Source organism: Beta vulgaris, chromosome 3 (assembly GCF_026745355.1).
Source record: "Beta vulgaris subsp. vulgaris cultivar EL10 chromosome 3, EL10.2, whole genome shotgun sequence".
NCBI lineage: Eukaryota > Viridiplantae > Streptophyta > Magnoliopsida > Caryophyllales > Amaranthaceae > Beta > Beta vulgaris.
The window spans coordinates 4,686,965-4,712,840 of record NC_079204.1 but is presented as its reverse complement, the minus strand read 5'-3'; the positions used below and the strand labels follow the sequence as shown (position 1 = coordinate 4,712,840).

Genomic DNA, 25,876 nt, shown 5'->3' with positions numbered 1-25,876 from the left:
TTTGTGGCTTTCCCTATACTTAAAAAAATTGTATATATTTTATATAATCGTGACATGACATAAAACTTAGCTTCCTCATAGAATTACATCAATTCGTTACATTTAACACAATTTATTACTATAATCTTGTGATGTTACTGTCTTCGTCATTTATATGGATAAAAAAAATTTATGATGCTAATCTTTTGATCATCGATAAAGATAGGAGAGTGTGGATAACGTGGAAGTTGCCGAATTGTTGTAATTGGGTGGTTTCATTTCCACCACATTGATCAATCTGCAATCTGATAGTGATTGAGTGTAAATAAGCCAGCTTGCTTGGTAATTTTTATGTACGTTCATCTAGTACTAGCATGGGAAACTCTTAACTTCTGTGGGCCGTTTTTTGTTTATCATGAACATCTTGGTAATTTATGTTAGTAATTTAATGTTCGTTTTCTACCAAAAAACGAACATCTTGGTGTAATCAATGATGCAAATTAAGGCAGAGAGGCATCGATGATTTTGCCCTCAATTTTTGTTGGAAAAGTCTTCTAAAATTAATATAGAAGACTTCGGGGTTAACTTTCATCTACATTTTTGTCGTATGTATTTAATTTTATTTATTTTTTAGTTTACAGATTTTGTACGTTAGCATTATAAATATATTTTACTTTAATCATCGTATTATTTTATTTATAAGAAAAAATATAATTAGTGGAATCTTATTAAATCAATCTAGTTAAACATATATATTCAAAATATTAACTTTAATTTTTTTTTTTTTTACTTTAATAATCATACATTGATTAGGTCAAAAATGCTAGTAATAACTAAAAATTCCACCTTAGCAGATGTAAAAGTCAAATTACATATACTATAAAAAAAAAAAAAAAAAAAATAGCTTCTTAGTCTCATACACCGTAAGAAAATAAAATAAACATTTTATATGAAACTTTTGATTGTAATAATTAATGTTGTTTCGTTGTAACTTTTGAAGTGTTATCTTAATATCACACAACTAGTATTTTTGACCTAATCAATGTACGATTATTATGTTGTTTATTTTGGAGAATAAGGGAGAACGAGATGTGACGGCGAGAGAGATTAGTGAAGATGATGGTGGTGAAAAAGTAGTGATAGATAATAAATAAAATGCAATCTTACACAAACATTTTACATCCATCAGTTTCTTAAATGTTTTGAAGTGATAGAAAATGAAGGCAAAGTGTAGCACATGTCTCCTGAGCTAGATGGTGCTTTCAAGTACTAATATAGATATATATCGCTATTTTCAATTTCAAATGAAATCATACCAACTAGGAAAGTATAACAAAATACAGACAATAATCATAAACTTAAGTAATATAAATGTATCGTAATTAGAGTTCTTTTAATATCAACGTTAGTTTCGAAATATTATTTTCAATTGCGCATTTTTCTTATTTTAAAGCTGTATAGCTAACAACATACATGCAACCATTCTAAGTTTCCTATAATTGTACATCAAATACAAATATATTCATTAGGATTTTTCTATAGGGTATTTTTTTTCCCAATCAACAAACAATAAAGATGATCACTCTACAAAATATCATGGTGAATCAACAGGAGTCCTACAAATTGGACAAGTTTTCCCAAACCTACCTCGAGAAACAAGCCATTTATTAATACAATTTGCATGAAAATAATGTCCACATGCAGGTAAAGTTCCAATTCTGTCCTTCCTACGATAATCTACCATGCATATTGCACATGCAGTCTCGTTCTCACTGTTTGGGTTTTGGCCCACTTCTTGTAACTCACTTATAAGTATTGTGGGCCGATATTCTGGGCTGGCTTCCTCATTTAGGCCCAATCGAACTACTTGCCTTGCAAACTCTATGTTAAGTTCTGCAAGGCCCAATTCGTCCACAAGATCAGGCCCATGAGTGGCCACTGATTCGTTTTGCAATCTATGATTGGATCTTCTGTTTCTATAACAAGATCGGATCCAGATAATGAGTGAGCCCACTACGCATATGATTGTTGGTGAGCATATCACCAATATCACTGCTATGAAAGTGGTAAGTGGCAATTTTCCAACCATATCTGAAACCAAAAACATACAAAAAATTATATAAGGTTAATAATTATAATTCAAATGAGGTCTATCTATATATACTTTCTCCCTGTAATACTTGAATTCATAACCTTTTATTTGAAATACAAATGCATTGACCAATAATTTACAATCTCATATTAGTCTTTCTGGAAAAAAAATTATTTAAAAGCAAGATAATATTTCTTTTTTAAAAACAATTATATATATATATATATATAGGGTTGGGTTCTAGTGAGAACCCTCTTATGGTGAGAACCGTGAAAACCACTTAAAATAAGCAAAAACTTCCTAAAATGAGCAAAAAAAGTAACAAATGAGCAAAAATATAAAATGAGTAGAAAACATTAAGTTATCAAAAACGTAAAATGTACAAAAATGTAAAAGAAGAAAAACGTAAAATGAGCATAAAAAAGTTCAATGAGAAAAAAAAAGTAAAATGACCAAAACGTAAAATGAGCAAAAACGTTGATAAATGAGCACAAAGTTGTTAAATGAGCAAAACCATAAAATAAGTGAAACAAAAATTGAGCAAAAATGTTATGAAATGATCAAAATCTTCGTAAAATGAGGAAAAATGAGTGGTTCTCACGGTTCTCACCATAAGGGTGGTTCTCATATGAACTTAAACTTATATAGGGTTGGGTTCTAGTGAGAACCCTCTTATGGTGAGAACCGTGAGAACCACTTAAAATGAACAAAAACTTCCTAAAATGAACAAAAAATGTAACAAATGAGCAGAAACATAAAATGAACAGAAATATTAAGTTATCAAAAACGTAAAATGTACAAAAATATAAAAGAAGAAAAACGTAAAAAAAGCATAAAAAAGTTGAATGAGAAAAAAAAGTAAAATGAGCAAAACATAAAATGAGCAAAAACGTTGATAAATGAGCACAAGATTGTTAAATGAGCAAGACCATAAAATAAGTGAAACAAAAAATGAGCAAAAATGTTATGAAATGATCAAAATCTTCGTAAAATGAGGAAAAATGAGTGGTTCTCACGGTTCTCACCATAAGGGTGGTTCTCATATGAACTTAAACCTATATATATTATATTATATATATATTATATATATATATATATATATATATATATATATATATATATATATATATATATATATATATATATATATATATATTATATATATATAATATAGGGTTGGGTTCTAGTGAGAACCCTCTTATGGTGAGAACCGTGAGAACCACTTAAAATGAGTAAAAAATTCCTAAAACGAGTAAAAACTTCCTAAAATGAACAAAAAAAGTAACAAATGAGCAGAAACATAAAATGAGTAGAAAACATTAAGTTATCAAAAACGTAAAATGGACAAAAATGTAAAAGAAGAAAAACGTAAAATGAGCATAAAAAGTTCAATGAGAAGTAAAATGAGCAAAAATGTTGATAAATGAGCACAAAATTGTTAAATGAGCAAAACCATAAAATAAGTGAAACAAAAAATGAGCAAAAATGTTATGAAATGATCAAAATCTTCGTAAAATGAGGAAAAATGAGTGGTTCTCACGGTTCTCACCATAAGGGTGGTTCTCATATGAACTTAAACATATATATATATATATATATATATATATATATATATATATATATATATATATATATATATATATATATATATATATATATATATATATATATATAGAGTAATACTCATTAACCTAATGCTAATAATAGTGTGTCCTGCAGTGCTCTTATATATAATAGAACTCTTGAAAATTTATAATTTGTTTAATTAATGCAACTACACTATATAATTACAGCGGCGGTTATATTCTTATACATTAACCAATATCTTAAAAATAATATTGTATTATATTCTCTCTCTTTCTATGTGTGTATTACTCTTTTGAAGCCGAGGGTTTAATTAATAATTTTTCTTTTGAGGGGATTAATTAATAATTCATAGAATGCATCTTGGGTGTAACATTTAACACCATAACTTATTGTGTAACAAGATTTCACACGTACATAATGACATGGACTCTAACAAAAATGACAAGAACGACTATACAAATTATAATAGTGACATAAAATCTGATATTATTTTGTCATTTATATCATATCATTTTGGGTTGTTACACAATAATTCATGGCGTATCAATTACTCACAAGAATTTGTGTAATTCATATTATAATTTACTATGTAGAAAAATTAAAATGAACTAAAAGATTATTTCACGAGCAAAATCAAATGCCTATAACCGTGTTTTTCTACTTCTCTCAAGTGTTTGATTTATCGCTTCAAATTCACATTAGTAAATAATATGGGGCATCTCCTGGATCAACAACTAGGTCTAAACTAACCAATATCTAAATTAGAAAAGAGAAATGCTATGCATTTACCAAATAACAATCATGTATATCTCTCTTTTTGATAATCAAGGTGTCTCCTATCACATGATGCGATCATAAAACTCGGTTTAAGCTCTTATTACAGCTTGAGCTATCTTCTTTGGTGTGTTGTGTTGTATAAGTTGTAACTCTCTTCCACTCTTATCCTTGTTGAATTATCTTTAACCAATTAAGAGAGACTGATCTACGAATCCTCGTGAGTTTTGATGAGCATTACTACATTGTATATATTGCTTAGCTTTAATATAATAGATGTTACATCCTCAATTTGTGAGATGTGTAATCCAATCATTCTCTTTATTTATACGTAACATACTTGTGATGCTAGTTCTCTTTATCATCATATTTTCTATTATTTAGACACTATATATTCTCCCTTCCTCTCATTGCTTTTTAGCAAAATGGTGTGTGACTCCATTCTTATAATCAAAGCTTGAAGGTGTTTTTGCATGTGATGGTCGTTGTGCTAACCTTATATGTTAAGAGTATAACTTATATGTGCGTTGTCTCACATTGATATAGAGAAAAGAATGACTAACATATACTCCCTATGTTTCTTTGTAATCTACGTATACACTTTTCTTTTTGGTTTAGTTCTTTTTAATCTACACATTGTTGCTTTTTCTATGCTTGCTGATACATCATATCTACTTTATCATCCTTTTCCACCTATGTCATCCACGTTTTAATATTTTAACCCAGGGGAAAACCAAGAAGAAAATACAAAAGTATGAAAGAGATCCTCAAAAGGTGAAAAGAGAAACTGAATGGTGAGAGAGAGTAAACTATAAAAGAAAACGGACGGAGTATACAGGATTGGCCGGTGAGATACTCCACCTACCAATTGATATTCCCAAGGCTTGGATTGGATGAAACATTCGATGTCACTAGAGCAAAGCAATAAGCTGATTTCAAGTAAACTGCCTCTATCTTCATATTTAATCACAAATAATTAAAACCCGATAAATGAGGAGATCTTGTCCTTTATGTGCAAATTGAACGAGCTAAAGCCGGCAATTATTAGTTAATTAATTAGTACTTAATTAACCTTATTGGACAGTCAACAGTGCTTCTTTCCAGATTATAAGGGGTTGTGCATATCATCAGCTTCTAATGAAAAATAATTGAAAAGAAAACCCTAATAACCCAATTCAAACTTAACTATTCAAACTATCTAGTGGTCCTAAATCAATTAAATAACTAAGCAAGTTGCACTATTATATATGCATTGCTTCAATTATTAATAGATTATGAGTAATCTATAGCTAAAAATAGAAGGAAAGATTCTAATATCTCCACCATAATAAGTCCATAACACCACATATGAATTATGATAGATGACCATGATGATGACTATGCTTAGATAAGCAAAGATTTAAGTAATAAATACGAAAGAAACGTACTTCCTCCGTTTCGTTCTAAATAATACCCCTTTGTTGTATTTAAAACGAAACAGAAGAAGTATTAGCTAGGTAGAAAGGGTACCTTGATTAGGAATATTCGAGCATATAATGTTGTCTTTAGCATCAGAATGAGTCTCCAATGCACACATCTGACCCTTCAACTCGCATGTCCGGCACTTTGGCATGTACCACGAAAGCCGGAGATCATCATGAAGCTCCGACATTAAGGTTAAATGTGTGTTGTTATGCAACGAAGGCGGCCATTGGACCGGAACTTTAAGCAAAGGTGCAATAAGGGAACAATTCAAAGGTGACAAAAAAGTGGTGTTATTGTTATGGATCTTAAAACTACCATTTAAAGGTAGGGCATAAATATAATGATGTAATCCACTAAGGCATTTGATTGGACCTATGAGATTAAGACCTTCCAAATGTGTAGAATTACTACTAGTACTAGTACTAGTATTATTTTGGGTGATATTTAAGGTATTTGAGCAATTAAACAAGGAGAAATCTTGATGATAAACTCCAGCAAATGGAGAGTTTGAAAGATTCAAAGTAAGAAGTCTTTTGGGTAGACAATTATTTGGATCATTTATCCACATTTCTTGTGCACTATAATCAATGCTCTTAACCCTAAACTTACCTGATCTTGGGAACTCAATAAGGGTGTGTTTGGATCCTTCATCACACCATACGTCGAAACCCGGATACCCACAATTAGATTCGGGTTGTTGGGCTAAGCTTTTGACTCGGAATGGGAATCGGATCGTCGGATTTTCGGACCAACCACCACATTTGGAAATGGAGCAGTTTGAGCTCTTCACCATGTAAGGGAAGTTGCTTATTATCAAGCTAAGAAGAAACAAGGGAATAATAAATGTGATTAGATCCATGGTTTAGAGAGAGGGTTGGTGTTTTTTTTTGTTTACATATAAGAATTAGCTACTTGTTAATACTCATATCATGGGGGTTGATTGAGCTAATATTATTTAATCATTAAGTCATTATAATAAGGTTTAACTATCTCTTAATCCTAATTAGTCACCCCTATTAGAAATATAATATGTTGAATGAAAGGGATTGAGTAGATTAGTTTTGAGTTCCCAAGAACATAAGTTGCAAGTTGGCATATAGGACTAATCCGCGTTAAACTATCATGCATAATATGACATTAATTAAATTTTAGGAGATCCTTAAACTATATAATTGGCCTCTAATGCTTTCAACAGGTGTACATGAAATAAGACAGAAGAGAATAAGGGACAGTGAAAGTTGTATCTCTTTGAGTTATGTTTGGTGTTAATAATTGCCAATAATGTGGTTTATTTAGGTAATTGTCAGTAATGTGATTAGTTATCTTTGTTTTTTCTTAATTAGGTGTAGTGGACAAGGTTGGGTTCTACCGGGTTTGGGAGTATCCCCCCTTCCCCCCAACTCTAGGGGCATAAGATATATTATTATTTTATTCATATAAGCCACGAAGCTGTACAAAATACAAAGAAGGGGAGAGATTCGAACTTGTAAGCAGCTATCATTCACAACACCTCAATCTTAACCACTAGGCGAAGACATCCTTGGTACATAAGGTATATAATTGAGCGAATTGGTGATTACATTTGACCCTTGCCGAACTCTTCTGATTGATAATCCCTTCATTTAGTTGAAGTATCGGATTTTTTAAATATAGGTTATAATACATATTTCGACCATTAGTATAGTATTTACTAACATATTAGAAAAGAAAAATCAAAAGTTTCTATATTGAAAGAATTTATTACAAGAATCAAAAATAGAGGTTGGGGGTAGGGGTAGAATATGATCAGGAATCAAATTCACCCATTGTTAACTTGTACTCAATACGATTTGTGTCTAGGTCTATCCAAAAAATCAAGCAATATGTTCATGCAATATAAAGATTAATCTATGTCGGTTCATTAAACACGCAAAAGAGTGGTATGTTTTTTAAGCAATTAAATTACAAGGAACCTCATCCGATTGTCCAAATTATCTGAATTTAGCATTATAACATTTATTTAGGTCTTTAATCAGCAAAAATAAACATGTGAGGAGTTTGAGGAGATGAAATCAACAAACATGTTAGTTGCATGCATATGAATAAGAATACATAGATTATATGAAAAGAAAAAAAGAGAAAAAGAGAAATTGAAGGTTAGAATATGCAAGTGACATTAATTTTTTGATCGAGGATCTACATCTTGAAAAGGAAATTAAATTGTTAGTAAAATAAGAATTAAATTGGAATAGACTCTTGGGGTTTTAAACCTTTGTCTTACGGGTCTTGTATAATGATTTGCAGGAGGAACAATTTTGAAGCTTGAATGGAGATTGATGAAAGTGTTTGATTATGTATTTGTAGTGTTTATAGAGTATTTGAGTGTTTTTCGTAGTTGAAAGCATAGAAAAAATTCGTAGGAAAGTGTGTTCGAAATCAAGTGAAAACGAGGTCTATTTATAGGCAAAAAGGAGAAAAATCGGATAGTTTTGAAGATGCACAATGCGCAGGCCTGTTGCCCTTCTGAATTTTGTTGTCTTAATGTCCTGCGTGTGCAACGTTGGCGCACCAGAAGCATTCGGGCGCGCGAAGTGCATCCGCAATCTAGCCGATTTTTGTTATTTGTCTAATCTTTAGAAGATTTTTTCTATCCTCATTAGATATTATTTTTTAGAGTCGAAAATTAGTTATATTAAAATCTAATTATTATAATATCTTTGAATTTAGAAAATATTTGTTAAAAATAAAATTAATTATCAAATATTGTTAATATTTACTCCCTCTGTTTCCTAAAGATCTTCCCTCTTTCCGTTTAAGTGCGTTTCCAAAAAATCTTTCCTCTTTTACTTTATTCCTTATTTGGATTTTTTTTCCTTTTTACCCTCTCATGTCCCTATCATATGGTCCATCATTACATTATTATTTCAATTTTACTCCCTTTCTCTCTCCTACTTTAACCCTTTTTTATTTGTTTATTTATCTTAATCCCTTTCTCTCCTACTTTACCCACCCCATACCCCCACACAAATGGATCCTCCTTGGTATCTGTAGGAACAGTAACAAGGAAGATCTTTAGAAAACGGAGGTAGTATTAAATACAATTAATAATAAAAAAATTAAAATTTATTTAAAATACAATTAATGATTAGAAATAATTAATTGGGCTTTTCAAAAATAGTCTTCAAGAATGCAATTATTTATCATGAATAATTAAATAGGCTTTTAAAATTAAGTTTGGAATAAATAAATAGACCTTATGTTCTTAAAACGGTTTCGGACCTAGCTTGTTGAATTGCTCTTCTTTTGGACCGTACCAATTACGACAACGGTATGTTTGAACATTGGGTGCTAAATTAGGAGAAATCGATTTTATGTCTGCACTATTAAATTTTAAAGACCTAGAAAAAGGTACTATTTATGAAGTAATTGATATACTATATATCAAAATTGGATCAATGGTGTGTAGTTCACCGAATAAGAGTACCGTAAAATCGATCAACCGCTTAAGCAGAAATCGACCTAAACGTTTGTGTTTACACTTCACAAAAATGCCTAACCAAAATACCAATTTGGAATGATTACCACCCAACACTCCTTAACTCACACTATGCTCATCCACACAAATTATGGTTCATGACTACAACTTGGTAAACAATGTAGGTGGGCCTAGAGCCCATTTGTTGCATGAGAAAACATTTTTGATTTTCCCTTCGAGGATGCTTCATCTAAGAATTGTACTCGGCCCTTATACCATCATGGACTTGTGCCCCAAATTTGCATCTCATTTTGTATCACATTTTCTCATATATTTCTATATTATCTACATTCAAGACAAAATTTAAGTCACCACTTTCAATTCGGTGATGTGTTGGAATAAGGGATTTTATATGTAAATTTTATGGTTACAAATTCAGAGCAAATACCTCAGTCACATCGTTAGATTTCATGTATGTTTAGCCAAATTTTCTGATTGTAACCATAAATTTTACATTTAAATTCTTATAGATGTACTTTTTTGGGTGCAATATAGTAGATTCTTATATCTGATAGACTGATATGAATCGAGTACTTCCTCCGTTTTTTAAAAAAATTTCCTCTTTTTGTTTTATGTTCCCAAATGATCTTTCCTCTTCTATTTTACCCACCCCATATTCCACACAAATGAATATTCCTTGGTATCTGTAAGATCTTTAGAAAACGGATGAAGTATATGATAAATTTTGTTCTCTAAGGGTCATTCATTCCCAAAAAAAACAAACTGACTGGCCTATTTTTTCGTTATTATTACATTTGGACTGCCCTATATTATTTGTCACATCATACTATATTTCATACTCATCCAAATATGAAAGAGGAAAAAAATATTAATTTGGATAATATCGATCATTATTAGTGAGTGGTTGGTATTAACAAAAAAAGCAGGGAATAATAATAAATAATGAATAAAATAGTTGAAAAAGAAAAAGCAGAAATTATTCTCTGTCATCAGCCCAATTATTATTATTCCCATCAACATTACACTACCCACTTCATCTAATTCACAACCAAACATCATCAAAGAAAGAGAAAAGAGAACTATGAAGAGAATTCCTCGCATCAAATTTCCTGAAAGACACCCAAAATCCTCAACTTCAACTTCTGGTAAACTTCCAATTTTTCTATTTATATATGTTTCGTTTAACAAAAGAAAGTATTTATTGGAGTTTTCAGCTGCTTCTTTTTTTTCCCTCTGAATTTCTATGTTTCTTGCATTTCTTTTCCTTTCCAATAATTAAAAGAATAAATCTTTTTATCAGGGTCAATTGTTTTATTTATCTAGGCAATTCTTATCTACATGATATATAAAAACACTAACATATGAATAATTTTATACCATGTAATATTCATTTGTTGCATTTTTTTTAATTTATATGAGATTTCTACTGTGTTTTTTTATTATTTGGTAAGATAAATAACTTCTAGGCTGCCCTTGCGCAAGACCCTATTTGAAGGCCCAAGCACTTAGAAGGACGGGAAGTTGTAACTTGTAAAAGGAGAATTTTTCTCCTAAGTGCTCCCTCACTTGGTGGGATTCGAACACTTGAGTTCTGACCTTGAGGTAATGAGGTGGAATTCCTACCAAGTGAGTCAAACTAAGCTTGGTGTATGAGATTTCCACTGTGCCTCTTTCTGAAAATTATTATGTCCGTCTGACTTTGTTTATAATATTACCAATTCATAGTATTACACTATCAACGTCTTAAATTGCATATAATAATTAATTAGCGTTGGCTTGAGGAATTCTTCATTTCACAATTCACATTGATGTCCAGTATCAATGTTTCACAATTCACATTGATGTAGTTCATATAGGCATTGGTTACATTATTGAATGTACTACCTTCTGGTGAATTTACGTTGTGTCTGACTGTCAGCTAACCAGAAAATCTGTTACATGGATCACAGCTTACAGGGAAGACAGTCAGACACACAAACTTACTTTAGAACCAGTGAAGCAATGACCATACATTCGTGATCTGATCTGATTTGTTCTATGTACGTTCGATATGCGCTTTTAGCAATCTGATGTTATCTGCTTTGCTGCTAGGCACCGAGACCCGAACAAAACCATCAACGGGAAATACAAACACTCGAAAGGTTTCAACAACATCAAAGTCTGATGTACCTGCACCACCCAGCTCCTTAGGAGTTGGAGGTAAAGCTTCACTTCAGCCTAAACGTGCACCAGTCACAAAGGAGGAGATGGAAGCTATCTTGGTAAGATTACTTCCTCCTAGTAGAGAGATTTGGCTATCATACACACAAGTATACCAAGACCTAAAAGAAGTACAACAATGCTCATTTGCTTATCTGAGAAAAAACATGGTTCATTTGCAGAAATAAATGCTCAGTTGAAAATTGAAAATGATGCAAGTAATATGCTCATCTTGGGCTCCTATAAAAAAAAAATGCTCATCTTGGGAGTCAAATGAGCCAATAAAAACATGAAACTTCGCTCACTTCACCAAAACCTTAACGAGAACTATTGCTCTAAAATAGCGAACATAGTTCACCTAAGACTGAATGGCACTCGCTCCTGTGTGTACATAGGAATAGGTGCATCTGGATGAACAGTTCCTCCGTCCCTGATGTCTTATCTAATGACTTCTGCAATCGATACAGAAGAAACTTGTGAATAAACATTGGCAAATCTTCCATGTAATGTACTTTTTCCTTTGTACCATTGCAGTTGGGTGGCTGTGTCTAGATTCGGTTTGGGAAGTTCTCAAAAGAAAGATGCTGCTTTCTAAAACCTTCTGAGGCTGTTTGCTGTCTACAACCATGAACATAAGAAGACTTGAACTTTGCTGGAGCATATGGGAAGAAAGCCAACCATCTGAAGAATTATATTATGATGTGCTGAACTATTATAATTACTGTCAATTTAATTAAAAGCTGTGACTTTTGTCTTATTGAAGTGTTAGCGATGTTCTTAATTGCAGTGCATGTAACATAAATTGAAAATCATTACTGAACTCACATGCTAATTCAACTATCAATCTCCCTTTGCTTCTCGTGACATAAAACCTCCAATGTGTAAACCAAGAAATTTACTGGTTATCTACAAAGATATTTTCTTTCATTCATTTAAATCTAGTGTTATACCACTATAGTCATCTAATAATATTAGATTACAGATCCAACAGAAAATATATCAACGAACAGACAAGTAGATGCAGAGTACATACACCCTGCACATACTTGTGGTGCTCGCGAGTCGCGAGGGGGGGGGGTGTTGAAGTTCATACACCAACGATCTATGAAAAAATAGAGACAGTGCTATGAACATTCTAATGGTATTGCGTACGAACAAAACCTTCTAGTGGTACCATTAATAATGCTTCTTAGTGCTAACTTAACGAAGTCCAAAATAAACCCTATCTGACACAACACGCAAGCACTCTTAAAGCTTGGGGGAGAGCTGGAAAAAAGCGTACACATCCACTGGATGATGAGAAAATAGCATCATATATCAGAATCTCAGAATTTTAATTGAACAAGCTTTCACCATTAAATGTTCACAAGGGAAAAACATATATCACATATTCGTGCTTCAGCTTCAAACTAACACCAGACATCATATGCTATGTCGGACGTTTGTAGCTCTAAGTTACAGATAGCTTTCGAACAAAACTGTACAATGTTCTATCTAGCCCCACTACTACCTGATAAAAGACTTTTAGCTATATAGGCAGCAGTCCATATAAACAAAATGTGGCAAACAAAAATAAATACGACCACATTTTTCTACTTATTACTAGCCACAAGAAATTTGGTGGTCATCAACCAAACTCTTCTAAATCCTCTCCACATCTACAAGAACAAGCAAAAACCAAAATCTCTTCGATATCTTCATTGGCTCTTTAAAGCATAAAGAAAAGAATCAATTGTGGAAGACATACTGCCATCTATGTCATCACTGTGCGTTTGCCGCTATCTTGCTGCCTCTTGCCAACAGCATCTTCTACCTCAGAGCCAACAGCCACCTCTTCTTCTCCCATGAGGTATCTGTCAACTTGTGAAGCAGCTTGCCTGCCCTCGGAGATGGCCCATACCACTAAAGATTGGCCTCGTCTACAATCACCAGCAGCAAATACACCCTCCACATTGGTTGAATAACGACCATACTCAGCCTTGAAGTTTGATCGGTTGTCTTTCTCTACACCCAGCTTGTCTGCGACGTTCTGCAGGAGCAAACAGCAACATAATGGGTAAGTAACAACATACTCTCAGTTAAGTTCTGGTATGAGACAGAAAAAATACCTACTCCCCGCGAAAAACCATGTTCATTTGGTTACAATCAGAATCTTTTAGAAAATGAGAAAATTAATAAAACTAACCGCTTCAGGGCCTAGGAATCCCATAGCGAGAAGTACCAAATCAGCCTCGATGTACTCTTCCGATCCTTCGACTTCTTTGAACTGGAACCTCCCGCTAGCATCCTTCTCCCACTTGACACGTACCAACTCAAGAGTTTTGACCTTACCATTCTCGTCACCAATAAAGCGCTTTGTTAGAACCTCATAAGACCTTGGATCCTTGCCAAACTTGGCAGCAGCTTCCTGGTGTCCATAGTCAACTCGGAAAACACGGGGCCACTGCAAAATCCAAGATTATACATTAAAAGATAGTCATTTTACATTTCATTCACCTACAGAGAGAGGGGTAGAAGACTAGCAAGTAACCAATGTATGTAAGGTACTCGGCATTACTCTCCATGTGCATGAAAGATAGATATAACCCCTTAAAGGATTTCTTATGTTCTAGAATTTTAAGCAGATTAGAAGCAGAGTTCAAACCTGTGGCCAAGGGTTTCCAGGAGCTCTGGAGTTTGGTGGCTGTGGAAGAAGTTCCAAGTTAACAACATTAGAACACCCATGTCGAATAGATGTACCAATGCAATCTGTCCCCGTGTCACCTCCACCAATGACCACAACCTTCTTGCCTTTAGCAGAGATATATTTACCATCTTGTAAATTACTGTCAAGCAAGCTCTTAGTGTTGGCATGTAGGAACTCCATGGCAAAATGAATTCCTGACAGATCCCGTCCTTCAATAGGAAGGTCCCTGAAGCAGCCGAAAATAATTTACAATTATGTCACATTCTGGGCTATACATGAAAAGAAAGCAAAAACTTAAGGACAACTTCTTTTCTTCATAGAATTACCTTGGTTTTGTAGCACCGACAGCCAACACGATGGCATCATTGTCCTCCTTGAGCCGATCAAGGGAGTATAATGGATCCTTCCCAACATTAGCATTAACCACGAAATTGATACCTTCTTCAGCCATGAGGTTTACCCGCCTTTGAACTACATCCACTTTGTCAGTCTTCATGTTAGGAACTCCATACATCATAAGCCCTCCAATTCTATCGGAGCGTTCATAAACAGTCACAACATGACCCATTTTGTTGAGCTGATCCGCAGCAGCCAAGCCAGAAGGTCCACTTCCAACTACAGCAACTTTTTTCCTGGAATCATAAAATTTGAAGCAATCAGACCTAAAACTAGGAGGGAAATCCTCAACAAACATGGATAATATCTACAAATAAATACTATGTACCCAGTTCTATTCTGCGGAGGCCTTGGTACCATCCATCCTTCCTCATAGGCTTTGTCTATGATCGCACATTCAATGGTTTTGATTGACACGGGATTCTCAATGATGCCAAGAACACAGGAACCCTCACAAGGGGCAGGGCAAACTCTACCAGTGAACTCCGGGAAGTTATTTGTTTCCAAGAGTCGATCTAGGGCTTCACGCCACCTGTTCTGGTAAACTAATTCATTGAATTCCGGAATCTTATTGCCAAGCGGGCATCCTGAATTTTCCTGCAGATTAGAACAAGATAGAGAAAGGTTATTTCACAAAAAGACTACTAAGCATTGACTAATTAAGATATGTACATGTGCATAATTCTTTAGTTTTAACCAATATACTAACCTGATGGCAAAATGGAGTACCACAATCCATGCACCGAGCAGATTGTGTCTTCAACAGGGGAGCAGGTCTTCTTTCATCCATAACCTCCTTCCAATCTTTCATCCTTTCATAAGGATCACGATACTGAATCCCCTCACGCTCATATGCAACAAAACCACGATGTTTTTGAGCATCAGGAACCCGAGAAGGCCGCTTAAACTCTTCTTCTACTTCCTCTGTCTGCATAGTCAAAGAAAACATCATCCCCTGTATGACCCATGAAATCCATCAAGACAAGTTTCATAATCAATAACATGACATACCTGATTTGCTTGCTCTTTCAAAGCAGAAGCCGCCATCTTTTTAAGTTCTTCAAAAGCATCTTTTTCCATCACCTCAATTTCATCTTTCTCTTCATCAGCCACCTTACCTCCAACCTCCTGGGATGCTCCATCAGTTTTCATGCTTGCAAGTACTCGCTTGTAGTCTCTAGGGAAGACCTTAATAAACTTAGGCAAGAGATAGTCCAAGTTCGCAAGCACTTCCTGAGCCAGCTTGCTGTTTGTGTGACGTTGATGTTGCTGAATCATCATTCTTAGAGTCGTTATATCCTCTTCATCCTCTACTTTATCAAGATCTACTAGCTCAGGATTGCATCGCAAATGGAATTTCCCATCCACGTCGAAGATATATGCTACACCACCACTCATACCTGCAGCAAAGTTTCTACCAGTTTTGCCTAATACCACTACAGTTCCACCAGTCATATATTCACAACCATGATCCCCAACGCCTTCCACAACAGCCTTTGCCCCTGAATTACGCACGCAAAATCTTTCTGCTGCCATCCCGTTGAAGTATGCTTCTCCACTAGTTGCTCCATAAAGAGCTACATTGCCAATTACAATGTTCTCTTTGGGATCAAAGCCACTAGTACTAGGAGGATATACAACAATCTTGCCACCAGATAACCCTTTCCCAACATAATCGTTGCTGTCACCTTCAAGCTCTAAAGTAATACCAGGACAAAGGAAAGCTCCAAGGCTCTGGCCCGCACTCCCATTAAACTTGATGTGGATAGAGTCTGTAGGTAACCCTTGCAAGTGGTACCGCTTTGTCACCTCATGGCTAAGCATAGTTCCAACAGCACGGTTTACATTCCGGATCGGGGTTTCAATATATACAGGAAGCGCCTTTTCCAGGGCAGCTTTAGAAAGTTCAATCAGCTCTTGATCCAAAGCCATGTCCAAGCCATGATCCTGTTTCTGGACGCATCGCTGGGCGGCACCTGGACGGATGGTAGAAGCTGGCCTAAGCAAGAGAGAAAGATCAATGTTCTTCAGCTTCTCGTTGCTGCTTGTAACTTCTTCATCAACTTCAAGCATATCTGAACGCCCAACCATCTCATCAAGGTTCCTGAACCCAAGCTGAGACATTATCTCCCTGACCTCCTCTGCTAGCATGAAGAAGAAATTGATTACATGCTCAGGCTCACCAGCAAACTTTGCTCGAAGGACAGGATCCTGTGTAGCAATACCCACTGGACAAGTATTCTTATGACATTTCCTCATCATTATACACCCTAGTGTTATAAGGGGAGCAGTGCTGAAACCAAACTCTTCAGCTCCTAGAAGAGCTGCAATTGCCACATCTCTTCCTGTTTTCAGTTGACCATCTGTTTGAAGAACAGTACGGCCTCGAAGGTCATTAGCAACCAGAGTTTGATGGGTCTCAGCCAGGCCAAGCTCCCAAGGAAGCCCAGCATTCTTTATGCCTGTCCATCGAGAAGCTCCAGTACCTCCGTCATGTCCAGATATCAAAACATGGTCAGCATGCCCCTTGACAACCCCAGCAGCGATTACTCCAACACCAGCTTCAGATACAAGCTTAACACTGACTCGGGCCGCAGGATTGGAATTCTGAAATACATAGGAGATGTCAGAACAATCGAATACTTTAAATAACACGAGTATAATTGGCGATAAAGTGTCATCTAACCATAAATGTACCTTCAAGTCATGAATTAGTTGTGCAAGGTCCTCAATTGAATAAATGTCGTGATGGGGAGGAGGGCTTATAAGTCCAACACCAGCTGTAGAGTTCCTTGTTAGAGCAATATCTCCAATCACCTTATGACCAGGGAGTTCACCTCCCTCACCAGGCTTAGCACCCTAAATAAGAATTATTCCACACAAATTAAGCCCAAAGGGGTCAACAACAAATATAAAAAATTCAATATAAAAGTTATTCTCACCACATGTAACATGTAGGTACAAGTTAAAGATACAAAGACACCTAGCGGTGCTTTGCAGACACAGCATCATCTGTCCATAAACATAAATTCATAAACATGTGGAAACCTCCATTCCTAGAGAATGCAGGGTTATGGAGCTATAGACATAGTTCAAAGACATAATTTTTAAGACGGTTACTGAAATTCCTTTAGCCAAGTTATACCTGAGCCATCTTGATTTGTAATTCATCAGCATTGGTCAGATAATAACTGGAAACACCAAATCTTCCACTTGCCACCTGCTTAATAGAGCTACGCTTGGGATTCATTGAACCATCCGGGAGACGCTCCAGACGTGATGGATTCTCACCTCCCTCGCCTGCACAAGAAGATTACAGTCAAACATTTATGCCCAAAAAATCAGATTATCTTTATACTTTAAGGGAAGAGAGGAGCAATGGTGTCTCCATCTGAAATCACATTTTTATCCTTATTAAATAAATTATTTTTTAATAAAAAATTCAGACAACACTCCTAAACAATTCAAAGTTCAGCACAATCAATGCAAATCAACAAAAAATTGACAAAATTTATTTTAAAAAAGGAAACTCTCAAACAATTCAAAGTCATCACAATCAACATTAAATTGACAAAATAATTTTAAATAAGAAAGTTTACCATAAATTTAAAATGACACATTAAAAACATACATATGATTATACATTGATCAGAATAGTCCATAAAACAAAATTAGAAGTGTGTTACTGAAATACATTATTGATAATAATGTAGTATGTAAAATATTGATGATAATTTATAATGTATTTGGAAACCTACATATATTTTTATCAATAAAATGAGACTCTTTATCTAAAGTAACATTATCGAACCATCGCATAGTTTCAACTCCAACTATATGTTAAAAACAACATAATTGGGACTTCTCTCTATACGTTATGCACTATATGTGCTTCATTGGTTTCAAATTATTTACTCATAAAATAGCACAATTAAGAAAAACTGAAGTTATTGAAATGCTATAGGCAATTACCTAAGAAAAAAAAAAAATAAGGGTATAGTGAGAAAGAATAATCAACAAAGAAAATAATTAAAACACCGTCGCATGCATAGATTGCTAGTAGATATATACTGCATGTCATTTTTACACAGCAATGACAGAGAGCTATTAAAATCAATGACATGCCTGTGTTAGATTTTCCTCCCAACTTGTTCATAGCAACAGCAAGAGTCGAGTGTGCCTCGAGGGATATCGACCCATAACTCATGGCACCAGTACAGAATCGTTTCACAATCTCACTGGCAGGCTGCACCTCTTCCAAGGGAATTTTCCCAGCCACCTCCTTGAACTTTAAGAGCCCTCTGAGATTGCTTGATTTATTCAACTCATTTATACGATTGGAATATTCTTTGTAAGCTCCTACACTGTTAGTTTTAGCAGCCTCCTGCAACTTGGCTATTGCAAGGGGATCATTGAGGTGAAGTTCCCCACCTTTCCTCCAGTGATAATCCCCTGGATTAGGTAGTGCCACTGATTCTGCGCTTCCAATTGGAAGAGCACGCCTTGGAAATGCCATCTCATGAAGTTTGAGTGCGTCGGAGGCCAACATTTCAAAAGTTGCACCTTCAACTCTACTCGCAGTTCCAGTGAAACACCTCTCGATTACTTCTGAGGAGAGACCCACAGCTTCAAAGATCTGAGCTCCCTTGTACGACGCCAAAGTAGATATTCCCATCTTTGCAAGAACTTTCATCATTCCGTAGTTGCTTGCTTTGAAGTACTTCTTCACGAGTTCATCTTTTGAACGAAACTCACCAGTTGATTTAGGTGGGATCTTTCCGTCTACTTGCAGCCTCCATATAGATTCAATGGCCAAATACGGACAAATTGCATCCACTCCAAAACCAACCAGAGTACAGAAGTGGTGCACTTCACGTGGCTCTGCAGATTCGATAATCAGACCAACACGGGTACGCTCAAGAGTCTTAACTAAATGCTGATGAACGGCGCCAACAGCCAAGAGAGAGCTCACTGCAACTCGACTTGGCGAGAAAGCTACAAAAGAGAAAGAAAGAGAAATTAGTCATATTAAAACATTATCAACAGAAAATGTTCACTTTTGGCATTTCACCATAAATGTGGTCAGAGTATAACCGATAACGATAGATATACTCATATGATACCTCTGTCAGACAGAACCAAAACTGTGTAACCCTCCTTTATTGCATCCCTTGCTTCAGCACAGATCCTGTCCAACGTCTCCTCCAAGCCTTTTCTACCAAGGGTCTTGGGATACGTGATGTCAATGACCTTACTACGCCAGCCTCTGTAGTCCATCTTTTTAACAGCTTCCATTTCCTCGATAGATAAAAGAGGCCCCTTCAGTGAGAGACGATGGCACTGCTCCTCAGTGATTTCTGTGAGATCACCTTCAGGACCAATCATGCACTCCATGGACGTCACAATCTTCTCTCTAATAGGATCAATGGGAGGGTTCGTGACTTGAGCAAACATCTGCTTGAAGTACTCAAAAGTGAGTTTCTCCCTGTTTGACATCACAGCCAAGGGAGTATCATTTCCCATAGAACCAAGGGCCTCAGTAGCATCTTTCGCCATGGGAATCATCAGCATTTCCAAAGCCTCAACAGAATACCTATTAGAAGTAGCACCTCAGGTTAACCCCAACCAGAATAAAAGGCACAAGATATGTTCCAAGAGTGGTGAGATGTGACACATACCCAAAAGCCTTCAATGGTGCTAGCAAACCATAAATGCCCATCTTCTCCATATCTTCATCCTGATTAGAAACCTATAGTACAGAGAGTTCGAACCCTATCAGATCATACCAAAAACATAAATTATTGTCCAAACAAAAAAATATGACTCCACTTACAGCCACTGCTCCAGAAATAGGGGGAGCAATCCTTTTTGTCTGGGCCACAGAATCAACTATGTCCTTCAAGACTATTTTCTGTCTTTTCAGCCAATCCCCATATGGCCGAGCAAGTGAATACTGCTTTTTCAGGGCATCATCATCCACAACAATGTGCTTGTCAAAATCGACCAAAAGCATCATACCAGGGTTCAAACGCCCTTTCTTGGATACGTCTTCTGGTGGAATGTCAACAACTCCAACCTCACTTGCCATTATAACTCGTCCACTGTGAGTTATATAGAAACGGCCAGGACGCAAACCATTCCGATCCAATGTGGCTCCAAGGTATCGGCCATCAGTGACTGCAAACAAACGACTGTCAGCATGTAGCAATGAGGAGGAACTTAAAAATACCAGAGAGGTCAGAAAAGAAGTTTTACATGTTATAAGAGCTGGCCCATCCCATGGTTCCATTAGGGCTGAGAAGTACTCGTAAAAAGCCCTCCGTTGAGGATCCATATTTTTGTCATTCTGCCATGCTTCTGGAATCAACATCATGACAGCTTCGGGAATACTTTTACCAGCACGAACCAAGAGCTCAAGAACGCCATCAAAGGCTCCTGAAAAAGGAATATAACAATAGAAAATCAACAAGTCAGCCAATAAATCCTTGACTCCGAGACTGCATCAAATCAATATAGGCACATCCAAAACAACTGAAGAGTTGCACGCCAAGTCCAGCATAGCACACAATTTTTTCGAGTGTTCTATTCTCACCTGAATCAGATGAACTGGCATCCACAATAGGCAAAAGTTTTTTCATCTCATTCTTTGACAGACCAAGTTCCTTGCACTTGAGCAGTCCTTCACGTGCACGCATCCTGGGAAATATTATAATAAAACATATTGTCAGAACTATGAATGACTTCTGCTCCACTACTGCTAGATGGAAGACTTACCCAAGAGTTCATGAGCTAGTACTTTAGAAAACAATTCACTGATATATCTTATGAGTAAGGACAGTTAGGTGAGCATATCCACAGATAAATAATTTATATGATCTGATTATCTGAATTAGTTAACTTACCAATTTACATTGCCACGAAGAGTGTTGATCTCCCCATTATGACCCAAAACACGCATTGGCTGAGCACGATCCCAACTTGGAAATGTGTTGGTAGAGAAACGAGAATGCACCTGAAAAGTATAGGGCCCACAATATCAGTCAAATAAATCATCTTGCCTGCACAACACTTAGACTCTCTTTAAATCGATTTAAATGCAAATTCATGTTCGAAAGGGACTATCATCTGGGAACTTTCCAGTGCAAGAATTTGAACTCCTAAACTACCTCGACACACAATTTCTTTTCCATCTCTCCTCAAGAACATCATAGAGAGCAACAGCACCAAGTTCTGCAAAGATGATTTAATGAGTTCCTTACCAACGCACCCAATGCATCCAATCCAGCATCCAAATACAAATAGTAATCAAGGAGTGGAAGAACTTAAGAGATCATTCATACTTCAATGCCTCAGAAGTCATTCCTCAACCTTGCACCTCGTCAGTTACCGTAGTTCCCATGCTTCTGGTTGTTGAAGTATAAGTTAGCAGACAAAGATACAAGTGAATAGATAATATATTTACCAGGGCCATGTAGCTCGTAAACCTTTCATTGCCAAGGTCCCAATAGTAGTACTCCTTCAGTTGAGAAGGCTTCAACTGACCTTTGTAAACAACAGTCCTACAACAATCAAGCACCAAATCAATAGCAAATCCAACATAATAAAGCTTGCCGGACATCAGCCAGCATCACAATAATCAAAGTAATGAGAACCAAATGCGAACCTTGAGGACAGGGAACATATATAGAAGTCCCTAACACCACCATGTTGGAGGTTCAAAGCGGCTCTAATAGCTACCATTGAAACCCTCCTCAGTATGTACATCTGTCAAAAACAACCGCACGACTTGTAAAAGCTGAAAAATGGTTAAACTATTGAAGATAGCTTTAAAAAATCAGAGAATCCAAAAAAAAAATATCATACTTTGCAGAATATACTACTTTCATAATCAACATCTTTTAGTTGAATAACCACATTTTAGGTTCTCATTTAATAACAGTAATGCAGTAGGTGATGTAATTTTCAGGAAATTGAAAGCTACCTGCTGCTCAAAGTCCGCTTTTGATCGAGGCGTAGGTGTAAGAAACACCTGTTCCACAACTGGTTCAGTCAGCAAAGCAGACTTACCCAGTCCTGAGTTGTCAGTCGGGACAGTACGCCATCCAAGGACAGTATGCCCAAGTGATTCAGCAACCTAAAATACAACACAAACTCAACATTCAGTCAAATTTCATAATCCAGTGTTCCCCACTGATCAATCATCGCCTTCAGATAACAAAAAGTTTCCACCCAGTAGTAATGGTAATTCCAGTAACCCAAGAGACATTTATTATTGAGACTCGTCTACATTTGTTAGTTCGTGTCCAGGTATCAAACTCAGACCATTTCATTAAACTCTTGCATGTTTTCGTCAAAATTAAAGGTCAAGTGCAAGTATCTATACTCATTCATATCACCGTGTCCAGTGTCCAGTGTCCAGTATCCAGTATCCAGTACAGGTGTTTGAGATGAAAACGAAATGAAGAATCTTAACCAACACAGACCAAGACAAATAAAAACAACCAAAAAACCAATAATCAGATAAATGACATAATCTTAATACAAGTCAGATATAACCTGGAATATTTTTAAAAAGAACCACAAAACACAAGAAGAACATGATATTATTCCCACTAGATATAGTCACGTGACACCTTTCCACCAAACATTCAAAAATTAGGAAAAATCCACTTTTCAAGCATGTAGATGTCAAATCCAATGAAATTGATGAAAGCTAAAATTTACCTTAGTAAACACATTTTTGCTTTCTTCCCTTCTACTCTCTGAAGTAGGCAAGAAAAACATCCCTACTGCATATTGCCCAAGTGGTGGCAACTCAAAACCAAGATCCTTTGTCACCTGAATCATTCCAAAACGACCATTAAAAAAAATTCCTACTCAGCCACCTAAAATTTCCTACTATCGCCCTCAATACGTATTTTTTAACACACAATTAACCTCTATAACTATTTTCGTTTTCCACTGATGACAAAAACAAACCAAACAATCATAAAAGTAGCTAAAAAACAAAACAAAATAGCATCCTTCCAAAATATGAACTAAATTTGTTTAATCATCACTTAATTAGTTTATTAAAGATGTTATACATAATATATATTACTTTTTAGATTAAACTTAATGCCAAAAATCGAAATAAATATATTTCTCCGTTCTGAAATAAATGAAATGCTTAAATAAAATCAAACCTCTTTGTAGAAATCATGAGGAAGACCAACAAGAATACCAGCACCATCTCCAGTATTAGTCTCACAACCACACGCACCTCTGTGTGACATCCTCACTAACATTTCTACAGCATCCGTCACCTTCATTCAAATCAAAATAAATTCAAAAATCATCATCATCAATTTAAACCTAAATCTCCAAAATTAAACAGAATTAGGTCAAAAAAAATCCGAACCGTTTTACGACTACTTTCGCCGGAAAGTTCTGCGACGAATCCAACACCGCAAGAATCCTTATCATATTTCGGATCGTATAAACCAAGAGGCTGCTCCGGAACCTGCGATAATGCGGATCGGATAACAGACCTTATCTTCGGCTCACGAATCAAAGGATTTAATCTCTCAGATCGTAACCTATTTCCGAAGAATTTACTCTCACAGATCTTAGCTTCGGACCTCCGAACCGCGTAGCTTCGGGAAGTTCTTCTCCCGAACCTATACAACGACGGAACCAAAACAACACCTCCAGCATCGTTTTGTGTGTGGTTGTTCGTGAAGATTCCTCCCGAACCTACTTTGCTGCGGATTTGTAGTACCGAACCTACTCCTGCAGCCACCGACATGCCGCCAAATCTTACAAAGAACAAAAATATCAAGTTCTTTCGATTAAATTTTTTTTTAGATCGATTTTAATCCAATTGATGATGAGGATGATGATGATGATATAAGTATTATTGATGATATTATGATTTTATATAATAATTACAATGAGAAGTCCAGATTTGAGATGAAACAGAACTATATCGTTTGTAATTAACAGAGAGAAATTAAGGTCTCCTCAACAATGGCGGAATTTCCGCGAGAGGAGAGAGAAAGTAAAAGAGATTGCAGAAGAAAGAATCAAATGGAGAAAGCGTTTGAGAAAGATGGGGTTGAGTTCTCTTTTATAAACAAAAAAAAAAAAAGTGTGTTTGTGTTACGCCTAATTTATTTTATTAAGAAAATGAAAAATGAAAAAGAAAAAGTGAAGGTGGGGACCACAAGAGACGTGACAGGAAGAAATAGGCTGTCGGATGCCACGTGGAGAAATGACCTTATGCGGCACGCGACAGCCGCTGAGGGTTTGAGGATAGGGGATTGGGTAGAAGGGTAGAACAGTAATTGCAAGTTGAAAAACCTAGAGAGGTATAGATCACAAAATCAGGGTTTTATAGTTAGTCGGTTGGTTGAAAACGGTTTCGCCGCCACTTGGTTTGGATCCGAACTGTTGCGACTACTCGTCGCTGTTTTTTTTTTTTCTATTTACTCCTAATTAGGTTTTGTGTTTATTAATTGAGGAATGGATTTTCTTCTAGATTTATTTCAAAGTAATTATCTGATTGAGGATTAGATCGAGATTTTATCTTGTTAGGGTAAATGGATCGATTTGGGTAAAATTATGGTTCGATTTTTTTTTTTTCTGTTAATTACTAGTTGCTGACGTGAGCTTAGTTGAAGAAAAGGGAGGAATCGAATATGTGACCTATCGTTCAAAATACTCTCACATATCATTATTCATTTCAGTTCAGCGGTTTATGCCGAAGATAACATACCCTCAATCTTAACCACTAGACCAAAACATCCTTGATAGTTGGTATTATACTCTTTATTTTTCATAATATAGTGATTACATTCTTTTTTAAGTGTCCTAAATTATTATTCTTGTTTCTCATATTTTTTTATTTATAAAGTTTTATGAAATTCTCAAATTACTCTCGTTAAATAAAATGTTTTCCAATTTTGTCCTTGATTTTCCTTTGGAATTTGTACTCACTTTAATATTTTACTAATAAAAAATGATTTAAAAATCCTTTCCTAATGTACTTTGTATGATCTTTTTCACCCCCTAATTATTAAAGCTTTCTATTCGTTTCATCTTTATTTGTACGCTTAATTTATGCTATTTTACACCTCTCTCATCTCATTTTACCGCTAATTCAATTTTTTCTTTTTCTTTATTCTTTCATCCAAAAAAAACTTATGATGGTGCATTTTTCTCTCGATCAGATCATCGAATTCAT

At 35.6% G+C, this 25,876-nt stretch overlaps 3 protein-coding genes and 1 long non-coding RNA gene across 6 annotated transcripts; 2 read left to right on the top strand and 2 right to left on the bottom strand.

Annotated features, from left to right (window-relative positions):
• Window positions 1-1,573: 1,573 nt before the first annotated feature.
• LOC125495440 (RING-H2 finger protein ATL8-like) lies at window positions 1,574-6,083 on the bottom strand. Its single transcript, XM_048640101.1, has 2 exons — window positions 5,942-6,083; window positions 1,574-2,070 (listed from the first exon to the last, which is right to left on the bottom strand). Exons 1-2 carry the CDS (start codon window positions 6,081-6,083, stop codon window positions 1,574-1,576), a joined length of 639 nt encoding a protein of 212 aa, XP_048496058.1.
• Window positions 6,084-10,337: 4,254 nt separating this feature from the next.
• Window positions 10,338-12,407, top strand: LOC104888264 (hypothetical protein). Its single transcript, XM_010673174.4, has 3 exons — window positions 10,338-10,516; window positions 11,463-11,632; window positions 12,105-12,407. The coding sequence occupies exons 1-3, from the start codon at window positions 10,453-10,455 to the stop codon at window positions 12,120-12,122; spliced, it is 252 nt and encodes an 83-aa protein (XP_010671476.2). The 5' UTR covers window positions 10,338-10,452; the 3' UTR covers window positions 12,123-12,407.
• Window positions 12,408-12,885: 478 nt separating this feature from the next.
• LOC104888263 (glutamate synthase 1 [NADH], chloroplastic) lies at window positions 12,886-24,743 on the bottom strand. Of its 3 annotated transcripts, XM_010673169.4 has the most exons (22): window positions 24,053-24,743; window positions 23,838-23,957; window positions 23,377-23,490; window positions 22,634-22,786; window positions 22,316-22,416; window positions 22,115-22,211; window positions 21,555-21,664; window positions 21,245-21,348; window positions 20,908-21,087; window positions 20,486-20,829; window positions 20,331-20,401; window positions 19,776-20,245; window positions 18,778-19,647; window positions 17,798-17,952; window positions 17,350-17,511; window positions 15,664-17,259; window positions 15,362-15,580; window positions 14,981-15,249; window positions 14,583-14,888; window positions 14,215-14,482; window positions 13,756-14,013; window positions 12,886-13,599 (listed from the first exon to the last, which is right to left on the bottom strand). In XM_010673169.4, exons 1-22 carry the CDS (start codon window positions 24,437-24,439, stop codon window positions 13,324-13,326), a joined length of 6,630 nt encoding a protein of 2,209 aa, XP_010671471.2. In that variant the 5' UTR covers window positions 24,440-24,743; the 3' UTR covers window positions 12,886-13,323. The 3 variants fall into 3 exon arrangements, with proteins under 3 accessions (XP_010671471.2, XP_010671473.2, XP_010671474.2); XM_010673171.4 differs by lacking the exons at window positions 22,115-22,211; window positions 22,316-22,416; window positions 22,634-22,786; ... (1 more) ...; window positions 23,838-23,957; window positions 24,053-24,743 and adding exons at window positions 21,819-21,882; window positions 21,993-22,061; XM_010673172.4 differs by lacking the exons at window positions 22,115-22,211; window positions 22,316-22,416; window positions 22,634-22,786; ... (1 more) ...; window positions 23,838-23,957; window positions 24,053-24,743 and adding an exon at window positions 21,912-22,035.
• Window positions 13,506-24,319, top strand: LOC130590878 (uncharacterized). Its single transcript, XR_008968630.1, has 2 exons — window positions 13,506-13,626; window positions 22,603-24,319. It is a non-coding gene; the product is annotated as an uncharacterized LOC130590878 (long non-coding RNA).
• Window positions 24,744-25,876: the final 1,133 nt, after the last annotated feature.